This window comes from Poecilia formosa, unplaced genomic scaffold (genome assembly GCF_000485575.1).
Source record: "Poecilia formosa unplaced genomic scaffold, Poecilia_formosa-5.1.2 Scaffold42, whole genome shotgun sequence".
Lineage (NCBI taxonomy): Eukaryota > Metazoa > Chordata > Actinopteri > Cyprinodontiformes > Poeciliidae > Poecilia > Poecilia formosa.
In genome coordinates, this window is record NW_006799981.1 from 2,943,823 (window position 1) to 2,962,568 (window position 18,746).

At 39.1% G+C, this 18,746-nt stretch overlaps 1 protein-coding gene across 1 annotated transcript in view; it reads left to right on the forward strand.

Annotated features, from left to right (window-relative positions):
- Positions 1-18,445, forward strand: part of LOC107836177 (uncharacterized) — a 38,255-nt gene extending 19,810 nt beyond the window's left edge. The window contains exons 2-16 of the mRNA XM_016671197.1: positions 2,108-2,158; positions 4,950-5,050; positions 5,256-5,382; positions 5,495-5,544; positions 7,632-7,764; positions 7,989-8,147; positions 8,996-9,113; positions 9,453-9,514; positions 10,550-10,675; positions 10,776-10,870; positions 10,949-11,104; positions 11,183-11,379; positions 12,396-12,525; positions 16,553-16,746; positions 17,325-18,445. Of these exons, the coding sequence (XP_016526683.1) occupies positions 4,985-5,050; positions 5,256-5,382; positions 5,495-5,544; positions 7,632-7,764; positions 7,989-8,147; positions 8,996-9,113; positions 9,453-9,514; positions 10,550-10,675; positions 10,776-10,870; positions 10,949-11,104; positions 11,183-11,379; positions 12,396-12,525; positions 16,553-16,746; positions 17,325-17,559 (1,848 nt within the window). The 5' untranslated portion in view covers positions 2,108-2,158; positions 4,950-4,984 and the 3' untranslated portion in view covers positions 17,560-18,445. The remainder of the gene's footprint in view (positions 1-2,107; positions 2,159-4,949; positions 5,051-5,255; positions 5,383-5,494; positions 5,545-7,631; positions 7,765-7,988; positions 8,148-8,995; positions 9,114-9,452; positions 9,515-10,549; positions 10,676-10,775; positions 10,871-10,948; positions 11,105-11,182; positions 11,380-12,395; positions 12,526-16,552; positions 16,747-17,324) is intronic.
- The last annotated feature ends 301 nt before the right edge of the window (positions 18,446-18,746 follow it).

Consider the following 18,746-nt stretch of genomic DNA (forward strand, 5'->3'; position numbering starts at 1 on the left):
TCTGCATTCACACCCCTCACAACGGGGATCAGGTGAGAAGAATGTGGTCCATATTACAGTGGAGGATCTGGGGATCGATAACACAGGCTTTAGCCTGGGGGACGAGGGCCTCCTGACCCCAAGGAAAAGCACGGACCCCTCGTTCAGCTCTGCGTCATCCTGCTCAAGGGCTCTGAAAAAGAAAAGACTCAATGCTCCGTCTTCACTTGTTATACCGCGCCAGGTTCAACCAACAGCCTCCATTAGCTACAAGCAGGCTGATGAAGAAGAGGAGGAATTCCAGCTGGTGTTTGAAAATGGCGCTGATGGCACATCTGGTGCTGGAGGCCTCCTGACAACACCCATAATCAACCTGATCCCACCCACTCCCTCTAATGTTGTTGATGATGATCGATTCTTTGACGGCGATTTAGTTGAATGTGAGGCTTGTTCATCTGAGAGCGATAGAAGATCTGCTGCCACTGACCTGGACAAACGGCAAACGGAGGAATCAAAAAAAGGATTCACACTGGCTAAAGGAAGTAATGAAATTGCTGAAAGCAAATCCAACAGTGGTGGTGGTCTAAGTGATAAATCTGGAGAGCAAGAAGAATCTGTACCTCATAAAAAGCTGGATGAAAAGAAATTAAGAGCCGCATTCCTATCAAGTGCCTTTAAGGGGGCTGCTACACCTGACATCTCAAATAAACGTGAGTCTATCGGTTTTCATGTAAAGGTGAAACTCTGGAGCAACTAGGTTTTAATTAGGTGACTGATTACTTAAAGAAATTTGTAAATGCGTTTATGTTGAAGTAAAAGAAAGGAAATATAACCACTGTTTAAACATTCTACTGTAGATTCTCTACCAGGATACGACACCCTGGTATTCATTCATTCAGTTATAAACCAAACTCAGTTGCATGAAAGTCTATGGGCAAATTATAAAGAAAATGAGAACAATACTGGATTCCTGAATATTTTTCTTGCAAAAATTTCAGTCTTTTTTATATACTTGAGTGGACAAACAAACCTGTAAATTATCAGCAGCAGTGAAGTGGGACTGTATTTTCTCATAGTGGATTATAGTGGTAGCAAACACAATGAAAACAGGATAGGGCCTAAAATAGAGCTCTGAGGTACTCCACAGCTATGAGCAGATGAAGACACATATGAGTCACTGACCCAACAATCCTTGTTGTTTGCAATGTTATCATTTGAAGAATGCCTTCTTGGAACTCCACTATGAGGGGTGTTTAGGATGCACGAATGGCTGTGAAACAGACTGGGAGCAGAGCTAAAGTTGTTTTTTTGTTTGTTTGTTTTTTTAATGAGCTGAGTAAATTATGCTATGTTTTTGTGTTTCACATAGAAACTCTTCGTCTCCTCTTCCGGAGACAAAGAAATGTGCACATCCCTGTCCTCAAAGGAGTCTCCTTTGTCCTTGAGCTGTAAATAAACTGCAGTGTCTTAACCTGATGTGCTATTCTCTGTGTTCTGTTATCTTCATCAGAAGGTGAAAGAGATATGGTTTATTCTTAATCTTTAATCTATAGCCTCTCTATGGTTCTTGTAGGATAAAAAGTGCAAGGCAATACAAACGGGTAACTATAAATGAGAGGTAAAATGTCTTCATGAAACAGAAGATGAAGTCCAGCTGCTCTCTAAGAAAGATAAGATAAGATAAGATAAGAAACTTTACTATCCTGAAGAAATTTGTCATGGATACAAACACTGGCTGCTACACGATTGAAAAACCATAACTGTCATTTTATCTTCTCACTTAAAACCACTTCTATGACTAATTCCTTATAAGAGAAATAAATAATGATACACCAGAGAAACAAAGCAGTACATTTAAAATCTTAGACAATATTACGTACAGTCACAGTTTATGCTTTGTTTCTGTTAATGGCTTTGATAGAAAGTGAAACAAATGAGTTCCTGTAGCAGTTCAGCCTATTTCATAAATATATGAAACAAAAAAATACCCTAAAATTTCCTCCAACTGCTTAGTACCTTATCAACCAAATTCTTTTTCATGCCTGTTTAATTTTGCGTCTATTTGAAAAGCTATGACATACTTCACAGCAAAAACATTGTTTTCTGTTTTCTTCTCTTTTTGTCACAGGGGGAAGCAACGCAGGGATACATTTTCTATCATTCACTGAAAATAACTTGGGTAAGTCTTTCCCTGGTTCTTGTATTCTGTCTTTTTGTTTCCATTAAGGAATAGTCGAGGTGAGAGGTAAATGTCATCCAGATCCGGACCAAGTGTTTCTTCTTCCAGCTGTTCAGACTCAAGTGCTACCTTTCCGTTTTGATCTTGGTTCCCCATTCAGCTGAAATTGCTCTCATTATGTGACATGGCTACAGTACCTAGAACGCCTCACATGGGAGTTGCAGAAGTTCCCTTTTGTTGGAGTCTCTTTTTAGCCATTGTGCACGTATTCCCCAAGTGTGGTTGTTCAGCCTGTTCCCAGGTTTTGGGTTGCTGTGACTCAGCATGCGCTCCTCCCTCCGTCTTCTCTCAAAAAGCAGACTTTCCTTTCAAACCAATGGTACAAATGATAAGCATCACTTTTCCCTATCCATTACACAAATGTGCTGAAATGTCATGACTCTAAAGCTTCGCTTTGTTGTTAATCTTGTGTCTGTCTGTGTGTCACAATGTGTCATAGGCAAAATGTAGGATCTGCCTTTGCTAACCTGTCTTAGCAGGCAGGCTTACTCATGGTTTTGCTGTCCCCGATAGTCATGCATCTCAGACTGATGGATTATGTCTAGGCTGAATTTTAACATGCCTGAATATTCCTGTCCTTCGTTTCTTTGAAGAACGTCATATAATGGCACAGAAAAGTATTCATTTCCATAATTTTTCCACGTTTTGTCATAAACAACTGGCTGACATCCACAGCACTACATATTTTGCAAAACTGATGTTGGGCCCTGAAAACACTACCGCCCACAGCAAAACAAGGTGGTGGGAGCATCATTCTGTGGTGCTGCTTTACTTCACCAGGGAAGTAAAGCAGGGGTCGTAGCTGATAGGGAGACAAGAGTCTGAAAAGACTTGTCTTGTATTAAGACAGTAAACAAAGACATCAAAAGTCATGTATCAGAGAGGCAATCTAGAGGTGGCAATTCTAAAGGAGGTGTTGGTATTCTCATGGCCTAGTCAAAGTCCAGATCAATTAAGAAGCTGGTCCAAGAGGGGCAAATGGAAATATATGGATGCTATTCTTCCACTTTGAGAGAGTAGAGTAATTTTAAGGACTGTAGGAAGATAACAAAAGTCACTGAGTGAGAAAGTGATTTTCTCAGAATATCAAAGGCACACAGTCATCAGCTATATGAAGGTACTCCCATGTGTCTTCCGATGTAGCCAACACTCATCAGTTCTTTCAGCCCAGCCTCGATAAGACAGGGGCTTGGCACACAGAATTTTCTGCCTCTGCTTAGCTGCAGGTCATATACTCTTAGAGCCAGGTGATGAAGAGACTGCTAGCTCAACGCCCCTCCTTTTTGTGCTCTTCTGCTCCTCCAGGACCCAGACAAGATTCCAGTGCTGACACACATAAACCAATTACACTGTCTTATCTGCCTCTGCCTTCGTTTCAACCCCTATCCATGTCAAACCAGCTTTTCAGAAACGGCAAGCTGAAATGTGGAAACAAAAAAAAAAGTACTCATATGACGATGCTCATGTTTTTCTTGGCTAGCTTATTCAAAAAGACAACTGCTTTTTCATCCTAATCCTTTAACCTTGAAATTTATTGAAGTTTAGGCTGTCACAGTCACATCACTATGTTTTTGCCATGTGTGGCATGAAAAAGTCAGGGCTTAGCTGGATGTCATGTTTCCAGCCTCATTCGTCTTGCTTGTTATGATTGGACAAAATAAATGACCAAGTGATATTTGGGAAATGTAAGAAAAAGAGCTGCCTGTGGGAAAGAATTTGGGCTGTCAGAGAAGCATGTCATCCACCAGACAGACAGGCTTGTGTTTGGCTGGTTGCTCAGTAACTCAATCTACAGCACATTGGAAAAGTATTCACACCCCTTGAACTTATTCACATTTTATTGTGCTATCACCACAAACTTCAAGTTATTTTACTGAGACTTTAGATCAGCCCAAAGTCCCACGTAGTCATGAACTCAAAGCACTGTGATTCATGGGGTTTTCATGAATTGCAGCTTTTGCGTGTTTGGTTTCCCCTACCAATTTTGAATATTTTATTTGCCTGGTCTTCTTTGCAGATTAGCTCAGACTCTTTCAGACTGGAAGTGAACAGCAGTTTTTGAGTGACAGCCACAAATGACTTTTTAGACTCTCCCCTGTGGGTTTCGGCCAAAAATGCTAAAGAACTGAGCAATGTTTGAAAATGATTATCTGAGAAAAAGTTGTTTGTTTTTGGTAATTTTCACCAATAGTACAAAGAATAATTTTTGTTGAAATATTTCTTTCTATTTAGGTTTCAGACCACATGCGTTTTTTTCAAAGAAATATTACATACACTCCAATTTGACCCCAGCTATTAAATAATGCGACCAATTTTAGTTATTTCACCAACAAAAACAACCCTCAAAAACGGCACCATTTATTGCAGGCAGGGATATAACTTCCTAAAGTTAAAATTATATATTTAGCTTTTGGGGTGTTAAGTTTAAAAAAAGGACTGATCTAACCAGTGTATTAGATAACTGCTTTCCAAATTATTATTTTTTTATGAAAATTGTTTTCTATCCCTCCCGCTTCATAATAATTCACCACTTTTTCCATGTCTATGAAAAAAATCTCAATAACATTCATTCAAGTTTGTGGTTTCGACATGATGAAATGTGAAAAATTTCAAAAGATATTAATCCTTTTGCAAGGCACTGTTCAGCATTATAATCTACAAAAGCTTATAAGGACTAAATCTAAAGCTTTCTCTCTTTCTTTAACAATTTTAATTGTTTTCTTCTATTAAGATGACTTGAGCAATAGAGATCTTATCCGTCCTGACATGCTGAAGAAAGAACTTGACAAGCTTCCTCACACAGCCCGGATGGAGGCCTTTACCTTCCACAGGGTATGACTACTCCTAGCTCCTCTCCTCACGTGTGTATATTGCATTTTAGAAACAATATACACATTAGAAGCAGCTGACTTGTAGTACAGTGAAAATCTGCTAAATAATTATTACTGGCATATGACAATGTGTTGAAATAACTTATATTTGATGACTTTGAGTTCATTAGATAGGACGGTTATCTAATCAGGAACCTATATTACAGCGACCATTAACACGTTCCTGCAGTTTTGGAGAAACAGTTCAGACTTCTGCTTTCCACACATCAACACATATCACAGATCTGTGCAAGGAAAGAAAAGGATCGCTTCAGCAACGGCGCATAACCACCGGTGAGTTTGTCTGCACCTTATGGATAGATATTGTGCATAATGACGTTTCTCCAGCTAATGGGTGATTTAGATGCTGTCCTTCTGGCATTACTTTTGTTGTGTGTCTGTCCAGCTTCATGTGAGCCTCATTCAGCGGATCAGAATGGAAACTTCACTGACAAGGTAATCTAAAGAAGCAAAGTGGGGCCTAAATAGCATAGCATCATCACACAGTTTACTGATGTTGCTTGCTGAATAGTCTCTGTTTAGATTTCCCTATCTCTCCTGGCCTTATGGTAAAACAATGGGTGTGCAAAAAGTCTCAGGAATTTACTCTTGTTATTGAAATTTTCCAAACAAGGATCCTTGTGTCTTTTACAATTTCGGTGTATGCTTAAACTGAAACTGTTAGTTCAAAAGAGAAACTCACATCCAGAGAAATTGTTGTCATCAAGGCTAAGTTTCATGTGGTTACAACACCGGTTTTGTGTGAGTTATTTACACAAACACACATTTTAAACCAATCATTATCAACATTACCATCATAATAATTTTGGGTGCGAGACACATTTTCCATAGGTTTTGAAAACTAGAACTGGGTTCACCAGAAAAAACATATTTCTTCTGGTTCTCAACAAGTTTTTGACATAATTTTGTCTGGGTATTTGGCCACCTTTCTTATCAGATTTGGTAAAAGGTTTTTAAATTGGATCCATGTTAGTCAGCATGGATCCAGCCTTTATACCCAATCCAATCAAGAGGAAGTTGGTTAAGATTAGTTCATCAATTTAAAAACCAATTATGACATTAGTCGGGTATTATTGTTGTCCACTGTATTTTCTGTGGATTTACTGGAAGTAAGTTGATAGTTCAGTGTTAAGCCATATTGTGTCAATAAAACCTCTTTGGGGGAGATGCGCTTTTGTTGATGTTGAAAACTGAACATTTCAGGTAAGCTTCAAAGTGTCGCACTGCAGGGTTAGGGTCAGAATGTTCTCTTGTAATGCTGGTGTTTCTGTACTTCCCAGTACAGAATCGGCTGGGTGAGACGGGGTGGCTCTTGTGTTGTTCTTGAAAAGCTTAACCAATTTCCTTTCTCATGAGGTTGATAGTTTGTGTCAGGCTGCTGAAGCTTTGACAGAACTGGAAGCTCCAACACACCAAATACACCAAAACCAGCGTCGGGATAAATAAAGCAAGCTAACACTGAGCTTCTGGAATGTCTCCAACCTCAATCCAATGGAGAATTGATGGGATATGCTTAAAAGGGGGTTGAAAGCCAAAAACACCAACACATTTAGGAAGAGTGGTCAAACATCCAGCCAGATTTATCCCAATATGCTGTTGATGACTGCAAACAGTTTGTGGTTTTATGTAACTTACCAAAGGATATTTATCCAAATATTAGTGGAAGTGTATGGAATAAATTTCAGCCAGGATATATAATTTGACCCAGTGTGTATTGGGAGAAAAATCTCCGGAAATTCACATTTGTGCATTTCTGTCTTGTGTTTAAAAATCTATCTTTCCACCCTGCAAAATGCACAGCTCAAATAAATGATTAAAAACCCCACATAATGTAAATTAAGGTCTGGCAAGAACTGTAACTATACTACCACAATTCTTTTGCTACATGACAAATGTTGGCTAAGATGTGGATATAATATTATTTACCATGATTCATGAAAACATCACTAGAACAAACCATCAGTTTATTTAATTTCAGCCACCATCATAGTTGAAAACATTTCCAGGTAACAGCAGGGCTTTATTTAAGCCAATCTGCGCAACCAAAAAAGACAAAACAAAACAAAACAAAAAATGTTGTTTTAATTCTTCAGGCTGTTTAAGCTCTTCACAATGACTCAAATATGTTAACGAGCAGCAACATGTCTTAACGGGCATATCCAACTCAGTCACACTCATTTCCAATAAGACGGTGACGCAAACATTGACAATTGTGGAATTTTGTTTTGAAGTGTTGCCAGAATTTAAATAGCAACAGTGAAAGTCAGCGTCATCTCCTGCTTTGTAAAAAAGAAAACAAAAAAACAGCTAATTAACCAATCTCTGGTTAAAAACAACAAAATTAACTTGAAGCAATCATGATGTTTTAGAAAACTTTCATCTTCATACAGTATGAATCTTTGCCTTAGAAATGACTCGGCTTCACAAAAGAAAGAAATGACGATATAAATGCTCAGTGTTTTGCAACATCGTGTTTATAAAACAGGGTTTCCATTGCATGACACGGTTGCTATGTGCTGCAGAATGTATGTACATCGTCTACCTCTCAGGATTTATACAAGCAAGAGGCCAAATCCCTCAGTGAGCTGAGCATAGAAGAAGTCTGCCAGTGGTTTACCAGTATTGGACTGCAAAAATGTCTCCCTTTAATCAGAGGTAAAACATCATATTTTGACTCATCACCTTGCTTTTCTTCGGCATGCAGCAAAATATATTCAGAATCATTAAAATTTTAGTTAGAACTTGATCTTTTCGTAGTGTTAAGAGATGCAGAGATGCATAAATGCCTTTTAGAGAAATCTGTCTTTTGTTTTTGGTCTATTAAAAATAAGACTTCTGCATGCATGTTTGTTTATGGCGTCTTCTCTCTTCTCTCTTAGAAGCTAAACTGTGTGGATCAGACATAGCCTCAGTAGATGCCAACACACTGGACATCCTCCACATCAGCTCACTGGAGGACAGGGAGCGATTACTGTCAGCTATCTATAATGCGCTCCACCCTCCCAGCACCATGACTCAGACTCTTGACTCTTTGCTTGGTATTTTTCACCTCAGTAGGAATGTCCCAGTCAAGCAGTTGTTTCTATATATCAATCAGATTAGCTGTTTATGGATACCACCTTAAATCTATTACAGTCAGTGCCATACATTTGCTTGAAGTAACACATAATAACCCTAAAACATTTTGTTCCTTCTGACAGTTTTCATATGGAGTAATTTACTAAGTGGAAAGCCTCCCTGCTTTACTCTCTGCTTTGATATGACTTGTTGACGATCCACTATGAAACATGTTAAAATGCCGTTTCCAGTCAATTCTGAACAAACTTAGAAAAAAAGTTGTTTTCCTTTTCTTAGCTGTGGCATGATGTATTTTCCAGGCACATAGTACCATTGTACAGCACAATCAAACTCAAAAGTTGATTTTACTTAATACGCCCTCTTTAAAAAGCTTTGGTTTGAACATCTTAATTGTTGTTGAACTAATTAATGGCAGATGGTTCAACTGTTTTGCGTACTCAAAATAGCAGGTCACAGGGCACAGCGTCCAATACAGTCCATCACGGTGAACACCATTTAAAATTATTAGAGAAAAACTATGTTTTCTCTAATAATAAGTTTTTGCAATCCAGTCTGTTTTGCAATCCATGTAATTTTGGTTGTGCAAAACACAGTCGTTACAATTCCTTGGCTAACACTATGGTTGGCTGACATAAAATTACAGGCATTACTCCAACAACCGGGAGTTGAGTTTAGTAAGGATGTACGATCCTAATCATTAAAAAAAATGCCTCGACTGGGACATCCGGGCTTTAAAGTTGTAAAGAAGGTTTTAAACTTGACAAAATAAAATAAATACATGTTTGCTTGATGTTTCCTTTTTACCCAGAGACTTTAGAGCCAAGTAAGACGGAAACGTCCACTACAGATTCGGCATCCATGAGCAGGTCCACATCCTCTCCCCATGTAAGCTGCCTGAGTATGAATCGGCGTTCTTTTAAGTTCAGGTAAAGGTCATATACTCTTTAAACCTTGCACATAAAAAAAAAAAAAAAACATACTTGCAGCAGGTCTGTAGCTACTGGGTTATTAGAAGGAAAACATTACGTGTAATAACATCGGTATCAGAGGCCTTCAGGCTGATACCTCTGCTGCATTCTATTGCTACAAGCTACAGAGTACAAAAGAGAGAACCCTATTAGGAACATGCTACAGATATTTTAATTAGTTTCTGCTGGTGCTGTTCCCTGAAGTACTGCCAAAAACGCGCACCGCAGTGAAAACAAAATACGACTAAAGGAAAAAGCAAGTGTTGTTTTTATTCTCATGATCTTGCTTGACAATAGGAACAGGAGCCAAAACCTCATGGCACCAAGGGGTTCTCAGATGATAGAGATCACAATTAACGGTGAGTCAACACAGTCACACAAACTTAAATAGTAAATTATCACTTATTCCCTGAAGCAGAGACAATAAAAAGGCTTGCAAAGTGTCATTACCCCATGCCTTTTCCCCCCCATCTTGACAAATGACAATCTTCAAAGTATTTAATTCACTTTTTAATTGATTTATTTTTGATTTAAGAAATGCATTATTTTTAAATAATATGATGCAGCCAACTTCCATCAGTCATCATCTAATTACTGCATTGCTACTCCACTTGAAATTAATTAAATCTTCAGTATTAATGAATATTAAAGAACAAACAGTATCATGAAAACCAAGTGACACCAGAAAGATCAGAGATAAAGTTGTGGATAACCTTAAATACCCAGCACATCTCACAGAACACCGGAATAATGGCAAAAATAATATGGGGATGAGTTTTCTACAACAAAGAAAGGTAACTGGTTGAGTTTGATGGGAAGGTGAATAGAAATGAAGGACAAAAAAACCCCTCCCCCCCAAAAAACCCTTCTTTTCTGGGCTGTGGTAGAAGTTCATCTTTTAGCAAAACAATAAACCTAAACATGCAGTCAGAGTTGCAATAGGATGGACCAGTCAAAGTCCAGGTTCAAAGCCTAATGAGAATATGTAGGAAGACAAGTGCCACATAATCTGACTAAACTTGAGCTATTTTGTAAAGAGGTCTCTTTACGTGCAAATCTACACGTCCCTGAGAAACTGGAAAAAGATGAGCACCACACTTTTCAGATATCTGACTGAGATAAATATAGTAAACCATGTGTTCAATTTGATTGTTGGATTTCTTTTACGTCATAATTACTCACACTAATTTGTGCTGATATAGTTAATAAAATTGCACATAATCACAGTTTGTTTGTAATGTCACCAAATATAAAAAAAAAGTTATAGGGGTGTGAATACTTTTGCAAGACTCTGTATGTTAATGTCTGCAGTGTAGATTTGAGCTTCTTAGGTAGATTTTTAAAATGATTTTTAATGTGTTTTAAATGACTTAATTTTGATGCAAATGTTGCAGCATCAGAACGGATAGTTCATCTGAGGACCCCAAAGGAAACAACAGTGGGAAAAATCATGGATTCGTGCATGAAAATGCTGGGACTGATGGACAATAAGACTCTATTCACACTAAAAGAGAAGCAAGGTGCTCAGATAATCAGCAATATCCCCATATAGTTTGCGATAGCATACAGAGGTTTTATATGAAGAGGGTATTAATATGATTTTGTGTTTTATTTCCTCAGATTCCCTAGAGGAGTTGTCCCTGGATCAGCACATAGGAGCTTTATTGAAGACACCATTAGAGAACGAGCAGCTGGAGCTGCATCTGTGTAAAGCGGTAATGAACTTTGACACAGTAGTTACAGATTTTACAGTGTGCACGCTAACAAACGTTCTGTTTGATTTTACGTAATAGGACAAACAAACGAATTCTGCATCGGAACCTAGTCCGGATATGAACGGTGAAAAAGGCGACGTCAACAAAAATGCCCAGGTGAACCAGCCAGGTAAAGAGGAGAGGATCCGGGAGCTAAACCGGCAGGTGGACTCGCTGCAGAATGTCATCCTTCAGGTCTGTTGTAAAAATCAAAAAGCCCTGTTCAATTCATAGTAAGAATTATAATCAATTTTATCCCTTTGACTCCCCAAGGTCCAGGAGCTTCACCACGGCCTGGTAGCGTTTTGCTCAGAGATAAAGAATATGGACCCAGATGCGAATGTGGGCAGGTTGGGTTCTGCTGAGCTGAAACAGAGGCTGGAGATGGTAAACAGCCAACTGCTGGAGAAGAGGCAGAGGCTGCAGATCCTCAGAGACAACATTAACAACTCAGCTGCTCATAAAAACAAGTAGGTGAAGTGTCTTTGTGGAGGTGGTCTAGCCTCGCAATGGAGAGAGACTGGACTCTTCCCTCTTCAAGTGATGACACTTTGCACTTTAAAATGTTACAGTCAGGGAATAACACCTTTATTTTTAACGAACGAGGCGGAACATTAACACTCTTCACCTTTTGTTTACTTACATCACAAGAGACAGTCATGTCATTAAAAAAATAAAAGAGTTAGTGAGGATTTTTCTTCTTACGATGGTTGAGAGAGTACCAGAGAGGAATTGCGTCATATCATCATTCTTCTATAGCGGTGTCCAAAATCAGTGCTCAAGGGTGAGTAGTTCTTTTTCCCATGGTCCAACACACTTATCAAATAATGATTCATTAGGAGGTCGCTGCAGAACTTTATGACATGCTGAGGAAATAGTTGGAGCTTTAAAACCAGCACTGTTAAAACCAGCACTGTTAAAACCAGCACTGTTAAAACCAGTGCTGCAAGCAGAAACTTATCTAAAGCTGGGAGGAAGCCAGCTCTTAAGGACTAGAGCGGAACACCTGTGCTCTAAAGCAGGGGTCTGTTACTACAGTCCTCGAGTGCCACTGCTCTGCAACCTTTGAATGCATCCCTGTTCCAACAGACTAAGAATAAAATGAATGGCTAATGACCAGGTTTTTGCAAAACTTGCCGACATGCCAAGGAGATAATTCTGGTGTGTTGGAGTAACAGTACATTAAAAAGTTGCAAAACAGGGGCACTGGAGGACTGGTGTTGCAGAGTCCTTGCTATAAGAGACCTCAAAGTTACTGCATTGTTGTTATATTTTGAGAAACACTGGGCCCAGAGATTCACTGATTTTTCATGGAGACTGAGCTGTCTACTATACTTCTTCAACTCTGGCAAAAAAAAAAAAAAATCCCATAAAACTCTAATGATAGTATAAAATGTTACTTGTAACAACTAATTTTGCTAATTGCATGTGACTACATGTATATATGTCTGTCACAGTCTCTGAAATGTGGTCTCTTTTCATTTAGACAGCTGGAGGTTCATCTGCTGGAAAAGATTAAGCTGAACTGCCAAGTGTTTAAGGAAGAAATTACCATTGTACATCTCAATCGACAAGCTACTCATCTCTTAAATGCCTGGCAAGGAAGCGCCAGGAAGGTACAGCAGAAAAAATGAGTGTTCTTTCATTGAATGCTTGCATCATTGCAGAGTTTAATTTGCAGATTTAAAGAGCGCTGGAGTTGAGTCAGTTGAGTTTAATCAACAGCGTGTGAATGACAGTTGCACCAATATGTGGGAAAGCTGTACCGTCTGAGACTGAGAATGTTTTCATTTCCAAAAATAAACACTGAGAAACTGATATGTGCACCAAAACAACTGCAGATACTGGGAGAGGCATGTTTGGTATGGAATAATAAAATGATTTCAGCACAGAAATAGCAGAGTCAAATTTGGTGTTTTTTTGCAGAATATGGTGCTTTTTGAGCTATTCTTAACCATTTCAAAGAAACTTGTGTGACTGGCCTTCTTTTCTTTCAGACATTCCAGTTCTGATGCATAAATCAGTTTGCAGCGAGATGTTAAGATTTATTTGTATACAAAGATATTTAACTCTTAAATAGATTAGCCCAGTAAGACAAGGTGGTCACAGCTATTTGAGAAGATACTCCTCCAATCAAAACTATTGCTGATTTGACAAAACACAATGGTGCATTAACGAGCATAAAACATTGTGTTTCAGTGTCACAAAACTTGAAAATCCTCAGAATATGTAATATTAATAAATCACAAGCAACCTTTTGTTTGCAAAGTGGATAATTTTAAAATTCACATTTCTGAAACCAAATGAGCCTTTTGAGTCATGCCCACTGAATGCAAAAGGCTCTGCCATAGATGGCATCTGTAATGGCTTTTACCTTATATGGCTACAGAGAATTATTAATACAAATTACCTTTATAATGAGAATATGTTAAATGGAAGCTTATTAGACTGAGAGAGGCAGAATACGGTGAGTGCAATGATACAGGAAACTTGAATAATCTCTTGAGAAGTAAAACAAAAAAAAGAGAATGATTTCTTCTCACCTAACAAAACAGTGTCTCTACTGAAAGTACATTCTGAACTGGATTGTTAAACATTTATTTTGGATTTAAGGAGACAAGAGCAGCCACAGGAGATGGCTAAAACCAGGAAGTTGACAGCCAGACAGTTGAGTTAACCAAAGGTGTTGTTTGTGAGCACATCATTGTAGTGCAACCATCAAATCAGTCAATCAAATTTTATTTGTATAGCACATTTCAGCAGCAAGGCATTTCAAAGTGCTTTACATAATTAAAATAAAAACAGCATGTGAGAAAGAGTTTAAAAAAATCATCATAAGTAAAATTAGGACTATGATAATAAAAATTGGTCTTTCACAATCACTGCAGAAACTACAGCACTGACCCAGAATGTTTCAAGGAATTTAATGTTTTGAATTAAAAAAATTTGTCCAAGCGGTCACTCATCATCATGGTGTTGCCCGTCACTCGTCAACCCGGTGAGTGACAGGCAGACAGTATCTCTCCTCCTAGACACTTTTTTGACTTTTTTGCATTATGCACTGATGTTCACGTTTGGTGTGCTCTGTATGCATTATTATTGATTAGCAACTTTTGCTTGAAGTCTAAGCGCTTTTGGTCACGGAAATGAATTCAGCTATTGTGAGCAACAAGAATGAATGCCCTTTAAAAAGGAAGAGTTGCTTAAAAGAGGATGAACAAGCGGACAGAGCAAGTCATTTAGACAAACTGGCAGTGTTTACTGAGAAAAGGATGTTTAGCGCTGACATTCGAGAGCCTGTGACCATACCAACAAAGGAATGCATGTGACAAAAGCTACTGGGAGAGTGAAATGGAGAAATGGGCCAGTATGTGTAAAACTATCTGCATCTATCCCCCAGTGGAGCTCCCCTTCTTTTTTAATGTGGCTCTTTTATCTCGTCGGTGAAGCCCTAACGAGATGCCATGAAAGGACACACGCGGTTTCAGCTTTGAAAGGTGCCCCGTGTCACATTGCCGCCCCCAGGCCACACTTTTTTAGGTGCTGAGTTTGTGGGAAAAGCAGCAGCACTAATGTTTATCATATGACCTAATCAGAGTTAACACACAGGTCAGAGCCAAGGAGCAGTCTGGGAACTGATAGAGCTGCTGTTCAAATAAGGAACAGACCGCCCAGTGTTTGCTCCTCGTAGGCTGCCCCAAATTTCAAACAATAAGGAAATATTTCATCATCGGCCGTCTAATCACCAGGATCGCCTGTGACTGGAGAGCATCAATAAAGCAGCTGAGAGGGAAGGAGGAAAAGGGGGAAGCAGAGGAAAACAGAGACACAGATCGAGGGGTGAAGGGTGAGAACATCAAATGAGGGAAGTGACTTTAAATAATCCGTTTAGCTTTAATGGTTTTAAAACTTCAGATGGACAGTGGGAGAGAAGAAAGCTGGAAAATTATTGGTTCATCCCTCCCTAGCACCTAAGTCCTCTACGTGCAAAAAGGAAATTCCCCCCCAAAAAACCAACAGAAAGAGCATCTTCAATTTTAATCTCACTGCACTCCTGTTAGATTATTTCTCACCGTTTCATTATCTTCACTGAATAATTCCTGATGTTCTCACTTACTCCGCATTAGTTTTGTGGAATAGTACCGCATGTCTGCCTCAGGCAGGCGGGGATTTCATTCAAAGTTCCGGATAAACAAGAAGAATATGAAACGAAAAGTCCTCAGGTTCTTAAAATATGACCAGAACTGAACAAACTGGAAGGGAAAAAATACATATTAGAGTTTCGTCGAGGGGCTTTGCCTGCGTTTCCGTTGATATATCCTGTCTGGCCCACTTGTCTAGAGAGAGAGAAGCTTTAGCTTTGACCCCTGACCCTTGCGAGGCGGCAGCTATTGCTGCAAGGCATTCACACGCCGTGTGGGGGGAGAGAGAAGTATGCCAAGAGGCTGGATAAAGGGCCCGTTGGAATTCAGTGGTCAGACTCACAAGTTATTTCTGATTCCTGCAAGCTTCTTGCGGCGTGATCTCTTTTAGAGCTAATCATTATATCTTGGTGGTCGACTGACTTTGACGCAGACTCAGTATTTATCTCTTGGGAACTTTCTTGTACTGTAGTGGTGTGTGTAACTTTAAAGGAGGCGATATCCGGGTTATTTTTATAACTCAGTGGCACATAACAAGTTTGACAGGCAGTTTAGAGAACAAAAGAAGTCATAGTTCATCAATCACCAATGGTGAATTATGCTTTGAATTGAGACCTAACATGACATTAAAAATTAATTAGTTATGCAACTGCATTATCTAAGCTCGATGGAAATGTTTGTTTTGAATGTGTGCAAAGGTTTCCTGTGGGAACTTAAAAACATACAAAAAAGCATAATGATAAATCATGCTGCACTTTTGCAGCCATTGAATGCATCAAGAAATCTGCTTGTGGGGAGAATTGGAAATATTTAGCATGATCATCCCTGACCAATGACCAGCCAGTCAGAAAGTATAGAATCCACACATTTTCCAAATAGTAAATGCACCACACCTAGGAGCGACCAAAACTCATGCTAGAAAATACAGTTGACTATTCCCAGTTCAGAAATCGCAAAATTTTCTGTGGAGCATAATGCTAAGCTATTCGCAGAAAGTCTGTTAATGGATGTTTTGTAGAGCTTATCTAAAATATTTGAAAGAAAAGCCAGCTTAGAAAACTGAAACCTGGGTGTGACACTACTTGAAATGCTACTGGCTGGTGTTTGCAAAGCAGCTTATCTAGAACTGTCATTTTCCTTGACGATTATTGGTTGTAACCCCAAGAGGGGCGATAAGAAAGACTGTGGAAATTAGCTTAAAATACTGTTTCCACTGTGTTTTAAGGTATATTTGGTTTTTCAACAGCAAATACAGGCAGCTATAACCTATTATGAGTTTCTCAAATATTAACAGATTTCAGCTTTGTGGTCCCTAATTCCCATGAATACCGAGGGTTCACTGTGTAGTCTTCATGGATACAGACTAACAGCTAGGTGACCCTACAAAGCATTGAATCAAGTGGGACAAATCTAAATGCTACACTAGTCAGACTTTTATTTTCTTTAAAAAAAAAAAGTAAAAATACTGCATTGTTTGAGTTTTTGTTTCATGTTATTACAGGAGAAAGCTCAAAAACAGACTTCAGCTTTAGGCAGCTTGAGCCAGCTTGTGACGCCTCAGTCTCCAGCCATGCTGATGGTCGTGCAAGAGAAGCAGCTTTCTGATGGGCATTATGGCTTCACATGCTGCCACAGAGATGACAGAGGACTGGTGGTGGTGAAGGTGGACAACTCCCACCTGTGTGTGGGGGACAGGTAAGAAAGGTGCACTAACAAAACTACCCTGGCCAGATCATTTAGGATTGTTGACTAAAGTGTGTTCACTGATCCCCCCCTAGCAAGTGAAAGCAGATCTTACTCATTTCTTTCATTGGTGCATTTTTTTATGCTCAGTAGCTATGGAGACTCATTAAATAATAGCCCCAAAACAAGCAACAGAGTCATGTAATACTTGGATGCAGAAGAGAGAGAAAATGAGCAGATACAAATATGTCATGCATTTAAGCAATTAAGGAATTATAGTCAGTGTATTGTTAGAGAAACAAAGCTGTTAGAGACACAATTTCACATACTCTCAGTGGTGTTGTTTTTGCTCGTAGAAACAGTTTGGCCATGGAAAGATCCTAGACTACAGAGCAAATAAAGAACCAACGGAGTCGAAAACAGTCTTTTGTTGTATTTTTTTTTACAAGCGAATAAAAACCTGCAGGCCATCTATCCTAATGTAAATCCTGTTTGTTTATGAATGCAAGAAATTATTACCAAGCTTACTGTAAAATATATATTCTTCAATATTTGTTAATCACTTATTACCTACCACTTTGTCCTCACAGACTCGTGGAAGTGAATGGGGTGCCGGTGGTCAGCGCCACCCTGGAAGAGCTGAACGATCTGCTGCGTCTCGGACCGTGTGTCCAGATTGTTGTTCTTCGCCAGCCTCCACCTACTCTGGTCTCTACTTGTCTCAAGCAACCGGACATAAGTCCAGATCACGTCCAAACACTCTGGCCTCAAAGGGATGAAGTAACTACAGAAACCGCACCACAGAGAAAGATTGTGGCCATCTAACAGTGGGCTTACAGAGCATCGGAAAAGTAGTCATACCACTTGAACATTTCCACATCTTGTCATGCTAGACCTACAAATCCTTGATGTATTTTATTGGGATTTTATATGATTGGCCAAACAGGTGTATATTATGAAGTAGAAGAAAAATGATGAAGGATTTCCAAAATATTTCACAAGCAAAAATCTGCTTAGGGTGGCCGGTATTTTTGTTCTCCCCTCTTTTACAAGACTCTAAGCATGGTTATTGGGACGGCCGAAGCCTTTTTGGGGCCCACATAAAATGTCAAAATCAGATACTTTATCATACCTAGGCTACACTATTTGTGTAACATACTTATTACTATCAGTGTCATTTGTAAATAGCTTACATCATACCAGTGTTTTGATTCTAACTTTTCAAGAGTAGCAAACAAGCAAAGCTGCTCTAATTGAAATGCAGAGAGGTATGCAAGCGTGGCATATTGATTTAACTATTAGAAAGTAACATCTGCAGACAAACACCAAATTTACAGTAAACAAATTAGCAAGTTTAATATCTTTTGATTTTAAAATTGGTGTCTAAAATGAGCCAAACGTGCAATCTGTCACTACAAAACAAAATCAAATGATGTGCTTGGGTGCCTAATGGTGTTGGGGCCCTAAGGAGCTGCATAATTCGCATTTGCCTTTGACCAGTTCTGAATGAATTGGCCAAAGTATATTTGTGAGTTAGAATGGCCTAGTCAAAGCCAAGATTTAAATCCAACTGAGAATCTGTGACTAGAATTGCAAATAGATGTTTTCATCCAGTCTGGTTGAGGTTGTACTATTTTCCAAAGAAGAATGGACAGAAATCTTTGTCTTTGATTGAATCATCACTAATGGCTGGAAATAAAAAAAGTAAATATTGACACAAAACTGTCTTGCATTCTGGACAACGATTTCCAAACAGACTGCAAGAAGGGTCCGACTTGATTAGCACACTTAGGCTTTCTGCAAGCTTTCACCTTGCCAACTTGACTCTTTAGATCCTCCCGAATACTGTTCACAGCAGTGTTTCTTAAATGAAAGGAGGTTGGGTCTTTGTTGGCAAGCCGTAACGTAATCCACTGCATTGCATGAACAAACCCTTGGGGCCGGAAGTAGCCCATTTATCAGCCCCCTTTCTTCCTGCTCTTACTAAGTGGCAGTGGATCATGCATGTCTGA